At 36.8% G+C, this 12,153-nt stretch overlaps 1 protein-coding gene across 1 annotated transcript; it reads right to left on the reverse strand.

The window, feature by feature from the left end:
* Window positions 1-2,265: 2,265 nt before the first annotated feature.
* Window positions 2,266-8,940, reverse strand: LOC129774510 (uncharacterized). Its single transcript, XM_055778261.1, has 2 exons — window positions 8,457-8,940; window positions 2,266-3,856 (listed from the first exon to the last, which is right to left on the reverse strand). The coding sequence occupies exons 1-2, from the start codon at window positions 8,471-8,473 to the stop codon at window positions 2,266-2,268; spliced, it is 1,608 nt and encodes a 535-aa protein (XP_055634236.1). The 5' UTR covers window positions 8,474-8,940.
* Between the last annotated feature and the right edge of the window lie 3,213 nt (window positions 8,941-12,153).

Consider the following 12,153-nt stretch of genomic DNA (forward strand, 5'->3'; position numbering starts at 1 on the left):
AAACTTGTTTCAATAGTCTTAAAATTGCTTTCAAAACAGGCTATTGAAATCACCAATCGGTATATAAGCGAGCGCCGCTCGGAAATCCACTCAGTTCTAATTGAACAGCGATTGGAGCATGTTGTCGCTGTTGTGGTGAAGCTCTTCGTTTATCATGAAAGCGCGGATGAACGGTGTCACCAAGAGCCTGTTTGTGCACCCTAGGCCAGGAGGGAATCCATCAGGAGGAGAGTGATGCCACAAACGATTCCCCGGGAACACATTGCTACACACACACACGCGCGGAATTCTTTACGTTTGGATGCCATTCAGCATCGAGAAAGTTCCGGAAAGATCTAATCATTGCTGGAAAATAATCTGCCAGTTCCTCTGGGAATTTAAAAATACATTCATGTGAAAGAGTTTATTTGAATGTTTTCTATCCATGTAACACTGTGACCAAATATGTTTCAATCAAGTGCTATTAACAGATGATTATCGAGTTAGCATAAACCACTGGTGGGCTTCCAGTATCGAGGAAAATGTGGAAATATCTAATCGTTACTGAAAATAATCTGCCAGTTCCTCTGGGAATTTAAAAATACATTCATGTGAAAGAGTTTATTTGAATGTTTTCTATCCATGTAACACTGTGACCAAATACATTTGGTTTTGTGATTTTTCAATCAATCACAATTAACAGGATAGCTTCTGAAGATTATTCTTTCTCATCAATAGGATATTTCCGTATCCAATATTGTATGCGCCCGCAATCGATTATTGCTCAGTCGCCGAAAGTTCCGAGCTCAGAGAGTTCATTCCCCTCTAATTTGCCTTCCAAATTGCCATCGTAAACCACACCTTCTCTCGATTCAATCACACACAAAAAGCATACTTCAGCGATTTTCTGGTGGTGAGATGCATTCATTTTTCGTGAGGACATCGACAAGACAACATCGTTGCTGAGGGTGCTGGACGGCGAAGGATCTGCCCTGAAACGCAAGCAGTTTGTTTGAAACTGTGAGGAAGCACAGAGAAGCCGTCCTTCAGGAGAAGAGAAGGTGACCATCGAAGCAGCCGCTACACACACACATACACGCACGGAATTCTTTCCGTTTGGATGCCATTCATCATCGAGAAAGATCCGGAAAATAATCTGCCAGTTCCTCTGGGAATTTAAAAATACATTCATGTGAAAGAGTTTATTTGAATGTTTTCTATCCATAAAATATCCATATAATACATTTGGGTTTGTGATTTTTTAATCAAGTACAATTAGCAGGAAAGCTTCTGACGATTATTCTTCAGAACAAGGTTTTTCGTATCCTATATTGGATGCATAAAACCCTGTGCCTCCAACGTAACGCTCTCGTTTTCGAAGTCCCCCAAATATTCATTTATTCATTCATTCAGAATGGATTTAGATTCAACTTCAAACAAATGATCTCTAAATCAACGATAGTCCTACGTCACCCTTGCGATCATACCATAGATATAACCCACTTCCTGTTTTTTCAAATATAATCACCGACACACTCTAAATTAAATAAAAACTGTTCCATATTCAAGAATTTCAAAACTCCGCCCAACCTGAGTATTCCGTAATTATCAATAAACTGATTGAGTTGAGAGTCAGATATTTACTGAGAGTGCATCATATATATTTACTCAATCATTGGACTACTTCACTGAAATACATATTCTGAAAATAACTCACGTAAACTGTGAACAACCGAACTATTTCTTGTGATCCTATGACTTATAGTTACGGGCTATACATAGACGTTCATAACCAAAAACTATAAAAATTAAAGAATTCCATAATGGTTCAATTTTCATTATATTACGCATATGGTTTATTCATCAAATATAATTTTCTATATATATATATATATATATATATATATATATATATATATATATATATATATAAGTAATGACCGAAGTGGCGATTACAATATAAAAAATAAATTTATTTTCGCTAAATTTAAAGATTACACATCAACGTTCATACTAAGACTAAATGCTATCTTCTGTTCCCTGCCTTTTTATAATGTCGGTATCTCGCGTCAGCAGATTCCTTGTTATCCGTACGGTCGCGTTGTTTCCAGATCGGGTTCCTTTGAATGATGTCGCGTGGTCAGCCGTTGTCGTCAGTTGTTATGGCTCGCGATTGTCTTGATGGGAGGCCTCTGGATGCAATCTGATCCTGGTTGCATCGGTTGTTATGATTCGTTGTTGCTCTAAGTGGTCGTGTGGGGTACATCTGGTCGTAACGTCTCCCCTCTAAGTTTCAAGCGTCCTCGATTGAAGTTTCGGCAGCTCGATCCATGGTTTCGGGATGCATTTTTGCTCTGCCTTCTTCCCCGGAAGTAGGGATAATGGAATACTTCCGTTGTTTTCAGTTTCGTCCACCTGAGTAGCCACGAGAGGTTCTGGCGGATTTTTGGTTACTTCATTTCTTTTATTACCTTTTTTGTAGAAATATACAGAAAAGAAACAGATAAATGTTATTATGAGGAGGGTTGTACCTCCAATTGTTACCCGGTGTTGTGTGGTGTTCAAGTAAAGTTGAACTTCATTGAGTTCTTCCAAGTTCTGTATTCGTAGCATGACGTTTTCATCGTCAAGATCTGTAAAATTTCCATTTTGGAGGGGCTTGCTGTATATTGGGATCAGGTATTCATGCTGGTAGGTTACGTCAGGTTGTCCAAAAAATGTGAAATTTCGTATTTTGACGGTACAGTTTTCGGTTTCGATTATTGTGGCATCGCTAACCATCCTTGAATCTCCGCAAGAGTCTTTTACTTCTACGATTTCTGTTGTGTCGATCAGGATGATTCCTTGCTTGACTTCTTTGATTTGTGTTGTTTGTTTTGATTTTACAAACGAGCATTTGGGTGTTTGGTGAGTTAATATTTTATAGATGCAATCGTCCTCAATTAGGTTATTTCCATCGCAAATATCGCATTCTGTTGGTTGGTAATAAACTGTGTTGCCATATTTCGTTACCAGGTTGATGTTCGTATCGATCCGTGAATTGTTAACTCTCAAAGTATGGATTTCTAACAAATCGTACGTCTTTTTATCCAAAATGGGGGTCTTTATTAATATGACTGCTTGATTGTTGCTGATACCGACACTCGCTGAGGTATATTGGAAAATTTCGTCTAAGTAATTTAGCTTTATTGTTTGTGTCTTAAGCCTGTCTAAAATTAACTGTTTTTCCTCCAATGAGAGTATGTTTTTGTTTATCAAGCCTACTCTAGAAAATTCTACTTGCTCTTCGATGTCCTCTAATATGCTGATAATTTTGTCCATATTCCAGATAAGGTTGACGAATTCTAAATCTGTTTTTATTCCCTGTACTGTGTTGTATTCCTTAGTAATTTTTGATTCAATTTTACTAATAGAGTCTGTAATATTATTCAATTTATTTTGAAAAAGTTCATTGATCTGGATTTGTTTCATCTGATTGTTCACTAATTTGTCTCCTTGTGTTTTTAATATTCCCAAACTTTGATACATGACTATTAGGTCATCGTTATCAGGGTTTCCCGTGATGAGTTTAATGGCTGTTCCTAATGCGTTCATAAGTCCCCTTTTTATTCTATGTGGTAGGAGGCTCCTGAGTTTATCTTTTGCTAGTTTGGTTTTTTCTAGTAGTGTTTGCTCTAGGTGTTCTATAGTTTTAAACGATTTCATGATTTTTTCTATGTTTTCTATATTGTCATTTAATGTATTTAGGTTGATTCTATGCAACATTCTGTCATATCCGATTCTAATCCTTGCTGTTTTGATCTTGAACGCAACCAATCCATTGCTGTTCGTTATTTCTTTATAGTTGGTGGTGCTTATTGTTTTGATGAGTATTATTCTGCAAGAAAAACAAATGGCTTCTTTAATATGGTGTTCATTTTAGTGGTCTTTGTTAATTTTTTATGCGATTTTTATGGATTTTAATGTTATTTGTGTCCTTGAAGGTTAGATGGTTGTCTTCTTTTATGGTAGAAAGTTTATAAATGTCTTTATCTTTATTCAACCTTTGACTAATTTTTATGTATTTCGTGTCGTTAGGGTTGAGTGGCTTGGGTTCTTCACGATTCTCATGCTTCTTTTCGAAGGCTTGTTTACGTTTATCTAGTTCCAATTTTACTGCAGAGTGGATTTTGTTGGATTGTTCAATTATGTCAGCCGCGTTCGTAACATTATTTGTGTTAAATATTAGCTCACGTGGTTTTCGTTTCGTCACGGAGTGAAATGTATTATTATAGATGTCGGTAATTATATTCATCCGATCGTTGATCGGAAGTTCATTATATTTTGTTTTTAGTGTTCTATAAAGCTCGATTATCGTTGAGTGGAATCTCTCAACTATTCCGTTGGAATTAGAACTACTCGCGAAATGAATTTCGATTCCGAGCTCGTTTAAAAAGCCGACGAAATCTATTGATGTAAAAGCGGGCTCTTGATCACAAATTATCGTTTGCGGTCTACCGAAGTGCCTGATGTGTTCGGAAAAAGCGCGTTTTATGTCTATTATCGTTCTTGTTGTCAGTGGTATGGCGTTGGCGAATTTGGAGAAGGAGTCCACGATGGTCAGCCATTTTTGGCCTTTCATGAAAAATATGTCCATGTGAACCCGTTCGAATTGTTTTGAGCCGAAAAATGATTTCTGAATTAATTTTGGGGGCTTCCTGTCGTATTTGCTTCTTTTACAAATATGACAGGAGTTAACAAATATTTTCAGTTTTCGCTCGATTTCGGGGAAAAAATATTTCTGCAGGATTTGCATTTTGTTTTCTTTTGCTCCTCTGTGTGCTGCGTCATGTATTTCCGGTATTATGGCATCTTTTTGCTCGTCTATTCTGACATCTTCTAGAAGCTTTTCTGAAATGAAAACTTTGAATTTATTGTTAGTAAAATGTTTACAGTATGTTTCCTGAACGAGTTGTACTAATGATATTGGAATTTTTAGACAAGATATTCCTCTGGGGTTAAGGTAACTTTTGAGAATTTCGACTATGTCTGCTTCTGTATATTCTGGTTTTACAATAGTGAATCGGTGGTATTTTGGAAATGTTTCTTCGTGTATAGTCGTATCAAAATGATTTATTTTAAAAATTATTTGTGTTCTAAAACTGTTGATTGGTTTTTCGGTACACCATATGAAAAAATCATCACTGGTTTCTGCTGAGTGAACAGTTTCAAGATCAAGTTCATTATTATTTAATTCTTCTGGTTTTATCCTCGATAAAGCGTCTGCTACAACATTTTGGTTGCCAGGCTTATAAATGAGTTCATAATCAAATTCCTCCAATGCTATTTTCCCCCTTATAATTCTTCTGTTAGCGTCTGTCATGGAGTAAGTAAGTGGTTGGTGATCCGTAAGAAGTTTAAATTTTCGTCCATAAAGATATGGTCGGAAATGTTTCACAGCCCAAACGATGGCTAGAAATTCCTTCTCCGTCGTGGAATAATTTTCTTCGGTGTTGTTAAGGGTCCTAGATGCGTACGCGATTGGTCGATCTTTGCCTATGGGTCCTTGTGAAAGAACTGCCCCTATGGCAAAATCGCTGGCATCGGTGGTTAGTATGAATTCCTTCGTGAAGTCGGGATAAATGAGTATAGGGTCCATTGTAAGAAGTTGTTTACATTTCTCAAAACATTCGACTGTTTCTGGGGATATAACGAATTCGGTGTCTTTACGAAGTAGAGCAGTTAAAGGCTTCACCAATTTCGCGAAATCTTTAATGAATCTGCGGTAGTATCCCAGGGTACCAAGAAATTGACGTATTTCCTTTTCGGTTTTTGGAGTCGGCCATTTCTTAATTATTTCGATTTTGTCGGTGTTTGGTTTAACGCCTTCTTCTGAAACAGTGTGTCCAAGATAGTGAACTTCTTTTTTGAAAAATTCACATTTATCTATCTGGATTTTTAAATTTGCTTCCTTTAGTTTTTTCAATACATTCATGAGATCTTTCTTATGTTCCTCTAGGGAACTTGAGAAGATTATGATATCGTCCATATAGACGAGACAACACTTCCCTAAGAATTCTCTCAAGATGCAGTCCATAACACGCTGAAAAGTTGCTGGAGCATTTTTCAGCCCGAATGGCATGCGTGTAAATTCATATTTTCCGGAGTTAATCGAGAAAGCTGTTTTCTCGATATCTTCGTTTGCAAGTTGAATTTGGTGAAAACCGGACACCAAATCAATTGTAGAAAAATAACAAGTTCGGCCAAGTTTATCAAGTATTTCCGTTATTTCCGGGATGGGATATTTATCACTAATTGTCTTTTCGTTTAGTTTTCGATAGTCTATAACTAAACGAAACTTTTTCTTCCCAGAAGCGTCTGTTTTCTTCGGGACAACCCATATAGGCGATGTATAAGGTGATATTGATTCCCTTATTATCCCGTCTCTAAGCATTTTTTCCACTTGTTGTTGGATTTCTGTTTCGAAAATTTGTGGGTATTTATAGGATTTTGTATGTATTGGTATATTGTCTGAAGTCCTGATATTGTGCTTTATCTTATGGGTGAAAGTTAATTTATCCGAGTCGGTATAAAGTATTTCTCTGTTGGCATCTATAACCCTTTCTAAAGCTTTTTTCTCCTCATCGTTCATGTGTTCACTCCTAAAACAGTATTTTCCTTTTGGTGAAATTTTCGGAATGTCCTTCAATCTAAAACAATCGGTTCCAATTTCAATTTCATTAGAGTTCAGTTGTACTGTTCTATTGGGGTAATGACTTTTTATTGCCACTATAGCTATGCCATTTTTGCTTTGGTATAAACCGGGGAGAATTGAAAAATAATCAAATGGAGTTTCTTCCTCAACAAGAAAGCTACCTTTTTGCTTTATTGGTATTTCTACAAATTGGAACTCTTGTTCCGAAATGTTGATTTTGTGGTTTCCTGGAAATTTCTTTTCGAGGTTAAAAGTTTTTCTACCAATTTTCAATTTATTTCTGCCGATGTCCAACTGAGCATTGAGGTCTCTCAGTGTTTCGTACCCTATTAATCCATCGAAAAAAATCGTGGAAATCGAATACATAAAATTTTACTTTCTTCCTAATTTGGAAGATGTCAAATGAAGCTGATTTATTGATGTCATGTTTGCCATTGATATTCGTGACGTGAATTCCTGTTTCATCTTTGCAATTTTCGAGTTTAACATGTTTGGGCGAAATATAATTTTTATTGGCACCTGTGTCCATTAAAAATTTTAAATTGCCCTTAGTTGTTTGGATAGTCAGATAAGGAATAAAATTATTATTCTTTATGTTTTTTGCTTTTCCTTTCTTACCATCTGAAAATTTAATTCGTCGCCTTCAAAATAGTCGTCGTCTTCTGATTCTAAAATTGAATCGTTCGACGTCAAATCCGCTTTAGGTTCCGGTTCGCGCACTTCATTATTATGAACCTGCATTTTCGACTGGTACGTCCTCATAGAAACGTCCTCGTCATTATTTACTTTTTGAGATCTGAATCTCTCAGATACGGGTTTATTATTCTGATTGGTTTTTGGATTATATGATTTTTGATTTTGTGAAATTGTCTGAGCCTTCTGCTCGGGGATTCTGTAGGTCGAAGGACCTTGTTTGTTTTCCAATTTTTGCCTGAATGCGGGATTGGAATGTTGCATAGTTATGTCATGGGCCTCTTCTAACGAATTCGGCCTATAGCTACGCACGTACATAGCCAGCTGATCCCCATTCAGTCCGTCTATGTATCTTGTAAGTGACATTAAACTTATTAATTTTATGACTGCTTCCATGGAATTTTTATAGTCTTCCATGTGTGCAGCAGACGATTTGATTGCTGTATCAATCGTCTTAACTTTGTTATAGTATTCTGTGAGAGATGCTTTCCCTTGTTTTACATAAAAAAGAGATTGGATATGTGAGGTGATATCTCTCTTGTCTCCAAACGAGTTTAAGAGAACCTCTTTAATTTCGTCCCATTCCGTAGGGTTACCGGAGGAAATCAAAACCTCTCTTGCTTCCCCGATAATTTTTGACCTAACAACACGTATGATTTGCTTGTAGGTTGGCTCGAATTTATAGTCACTGAATAAATCTAGTGTTTGCTGCGTGTCTTCCACCCACGCGAGCGTTTCTTTTCTATTTCCGCTAAAGTGCGGAATATTTTTCACGGGATCCGGCGTGACGAAATTTAAAAATGGATCCTTCGCTTTGTTTTCTAACTTAGTTATAGTATGAATAAGAGCGGCCTGGTTTTTCGTTAACTCTTGTATTTGAGCGATTAATTGCTCCGCTGTAATTTCCACTGGTAATTCAGCTTGCGCTGTTTCTTGCATTGTTTGGTTCTCTTGCGTGGACATTATGCTGTCTCTATGCTGTTGAAACCGTTCGTGTTTAGAATTTTTTCTTCTTGAAGCAATGGTTGCACTTGTTAGTTGCACTTGATCACTTTTTGGTTAATTAATAACGAGAGTGAAAATTACTTACAGTATCAGTAACCTCATTCCCGGAGTCTGTTAATGTTATCGATGAGCGTGGTTCCGTGAGTTGTTCGGCAGCTCCCGTAACTCCAGCGATGTCCTTTCGCGGATGGTTTCCCAGGAAGCAGCACTACACAACACTTTCACAAAGACTGCGCCAGTAATGACCGAAGTGGCGATTACAATATAAAAAATAAATTTATTTTCGCTAAATTTAAAGATTACACATCAACGTTCATACTAAGACTAAATGCTATCTTCTGTTCCCTGCCTTTTTATAATGTCGGTATCTCGCGTCAGCAGATTCCTTGTTATCCGTACGGTCGCGTTGTTTCCAGATCGGGTTCCTTTGAATGATGTCGCGTGGTCAGCCGTTGTCGTCAGTTGTTATGGCTCGCGATTGTCTTGATGGGAGGCCTCTGGATGCAATCTGATCCTGGTTGCATCGGTTGTTATGATTCGTTGTTGCTCTAAGTGGTCGTGTGGGGTACATCTGGTCGTAACGTATATATATATATATATATATATATATATATATATATATATATATATATATATATATATATATATATATATATATACTAACTCGAGAACAGTTAGTTTTAGAATGAAAATTTCTGTATAGTTTTTCGTGTAAAACCATTTTTTTTTGTATTATTTTTCTCGAAAAGTAACAATTTTTCAAAGTATTGGAATTTTTCAATTTCTAGGATTTAATATTTACATTTGCGAAAGATGATCCATGCACCACTTGTCTTCATAATTTCCTATGATCCTCTTATCTCTCTACGCTGATAATCTTTTGTTTACACCGAGTACCGTTATCTATTATCCATAGAAACTGCGTATTAATTCATGATCAAATTCACTAGACATTAAAATTCGTACAAAAGTAGTGTAAATTATTGCATGCAGTTGGATAAAGTATTTAGTATGATTCCTCGCTGTGGTAGCTGAGAGCAGACATACGACTGCAAAAGGTTAATGAATTGCAGAATGGTCGATAAGGATTTGAAAAATAATAAAATATTTTGATACGCTTTCAATACCCTTTGAAAATTTTCCGAACTATAGCGGAAAAGGTTTCGTGTTGCGCTACAGACTAAAGGTGAATCGGAAATTCAGAATGAAGATGAATCGGCATTTGCTGTGATCGATCACATTCCGGAGTGGGCAAAGATCTGCACTCAACAAAAAATAAAGGACCAGAATGCAACATCGAAAATTTTGAGTGGGTTTTGGAACGCTGTAACTGTCATAAAACGATGCATTTGTCAAAGCAATAACTGGGTCTTGTATAGAAAATGTGAAAACTGTCCATCGATTTGTTCTGTCGATCGTTATGTCATGAAATATTCATAATCCAAAATGAAAGGATTATTTTTCATTAGATCGAGAATATCTCTGTGAAGAAAAATCTACTGGAATTTCATTTGAATCGAATGAAAACGAATCAATCAGTTTAATTAGATTATTACTGGCGAAGATGTTAGTGGATTTCCAGATGGAATAAGTACACTTCTGAAATAAAGCTGTGAACTTAAATTAACATTATTGTATCAATGTATTCTATGTGATATCAACATATTTAATTACAATTGTTGAAACCATCCTGAACTAAAATTGTATTTGAAAATAATTTTAAATCCATTTATTTTTATTCGCTTGGCGTTCGCAATCACAATCAGTCAAGCTCAAGATCAATCTTTGAAGTTGTGTAGTTCATATTCAGATCCGGATTGTTCCTCACCTGGTCAACTGTACATTACGAGTTTCCGTGTTGGCAAAATAGATAGCCTGCATATCTTCGCTGATAACTGAAAAACAAAAAAAAATTTACTCACAAGTATTTTAAGATTGAATGAAACATGTGCTTTGTTATGCTACTCATTTCACTACCGTAAAACAACAATGAGCCACAGCAAAGCTAGTATAGCAGGGTACAGCTAGTAAAACTTGAAGTAAAATAAACTTAAATGGAATTTAGGCACAATTCAGTTATTTCCTTAGTTATTTTAATTAAAAAGAGAAAAATATCCTCGTGGACAAAGGGGAGTAGGGGTATGAAAATGTCCACGCTTGTCCACGAAGGGGGAGGGGGAGTCTAAAATCGTGCTTTTTCTGTCCACGTGGTGTGTGGACAGCTCCATGGTTCATCTTTGTGTAGCAATCTTGCAATGTCTCAGCTACAACGAATATCATGCGTTTTACTCGAATGTTGGACTGAAACATTTGACTCGATGAATCGACAAATGTTGTGACGAATGTGCTGCTACACGGTGAAGTGAATGTTCGATTCAATGCAATCGGTCCAAACAATCGGCGAGTATTTGGATCGAATGTTTATTGTTTTTATTTACCATCAAATACGTTAGGAAAATTGATTTCGATGCGAGTATTGAAATTGCTGCCGTAGCAATTGTACTAATATCGGGCTGTAAATTAAAAATGCTTGAAATCAACATTATTAAACTGCAATATTTTGCCGAATATTTTGAATTTTATGAATCAATTTCATAGTTCCCTCATTTAAAGCTTGTAAACAAACCAATCTCTCAAAGATATATTCGCACAAATCGTGTAGCGATGTATTACGGCTTACAGAGACAAGGCTAGTTCTTTAGCGAGTAAACATTTTTTTTGATGACGTCATCCGAATTGTCAGTGTAAACAGTCGCCAGTTGTATTTTGTTTTCCGACTTACGCGTAAATGTTCCTGAAATCAAAAATCGAAAATGGTTCAATGCGGTGTGAGCGGGTGTATAAATTATGAAAATGACATTATCGGACCAAAAAAGAGATTCTTTCGCTTTCCGAAAAACCGAGATTTATGTTCTTTGTGGATAAATGTTTTATCAAATTATTCATGGTGTTAAATATTATCAACGCACAAACTTACAAAGCACGAAAAATAAAAAAATAAGAACACATTGTTTACTTCAACGACTCAGATGACGTCACTAAAAAATGACTGATCCGGAGTAGCTAGCCTTGTCTCTGTAAGCCGTGGCGGTGTATCGAATGTAATCGAGTGTCGAATCAACGCATGACAAAAATCCTTTGACTCGTGCCACTCGCGTTGGAAGGTAATCCACAACGAACGGATTACCTTCCAACGCAAATATTCGACACTCGACATTGGAGGTTCGTAGCTCGTCAGTCGACTACACGATGCGTCGAATCATGGAGCGTCCAGCATTCGAGGGTGTTCGTAGCATTGTGTAGCGCTGGCTTTACAGTGTCGTCAGCAAATAAGTTTACGCCACTGTCATTTAGCACCTGTTTGATGTCATTGATATAAAGCAAAAAAGGTAGCGACCCCAAACGATAATTTTCTTCACATAGTTTCGCGCAATTATTGATTTTCGGGCGAAGGGTGAGGGACGGAGATGAAAGAAATGAGCGCCATTGTGGCAGCCATTTGTGGCTAGCTTCCACCTTCACCTTAAGGCACACCCGGATTCACTGGTCCCGCCGATGATTTACTGTCCCTGTAAATAGTGATTTGTGTTCAGCTCACCTGTGTCAAATCAGGTATTCAAATGTTTCCAAACATATGAATAAAATAATCTTTTTCGTGATTTGCAGTAGTTTTATAGGATACTAGCTGACCCGGTAAACTTCGTCCCGCCCAAAATTTATTTATTGGTATCAATACCTTGAAACAATCACGTTTTCTTACTAAGCGCACGTTCATGTGTCCA

Source organism: Toxorhynchites rutilus, chromosome 3 (assembly GCF_029784135.1).
Source record: "Toxorhynchites rutilus septentrionalis strain SRP chromosome 3, ASM2978413v1, whole genome shotgun sequence".
Taxonomy (NCBI): Eukaryota; Metazoa; Arthropoda; class Insecta; order Diptera; family Culicidae; genus Toxorhynchites; species Toxorhynchites rutilus.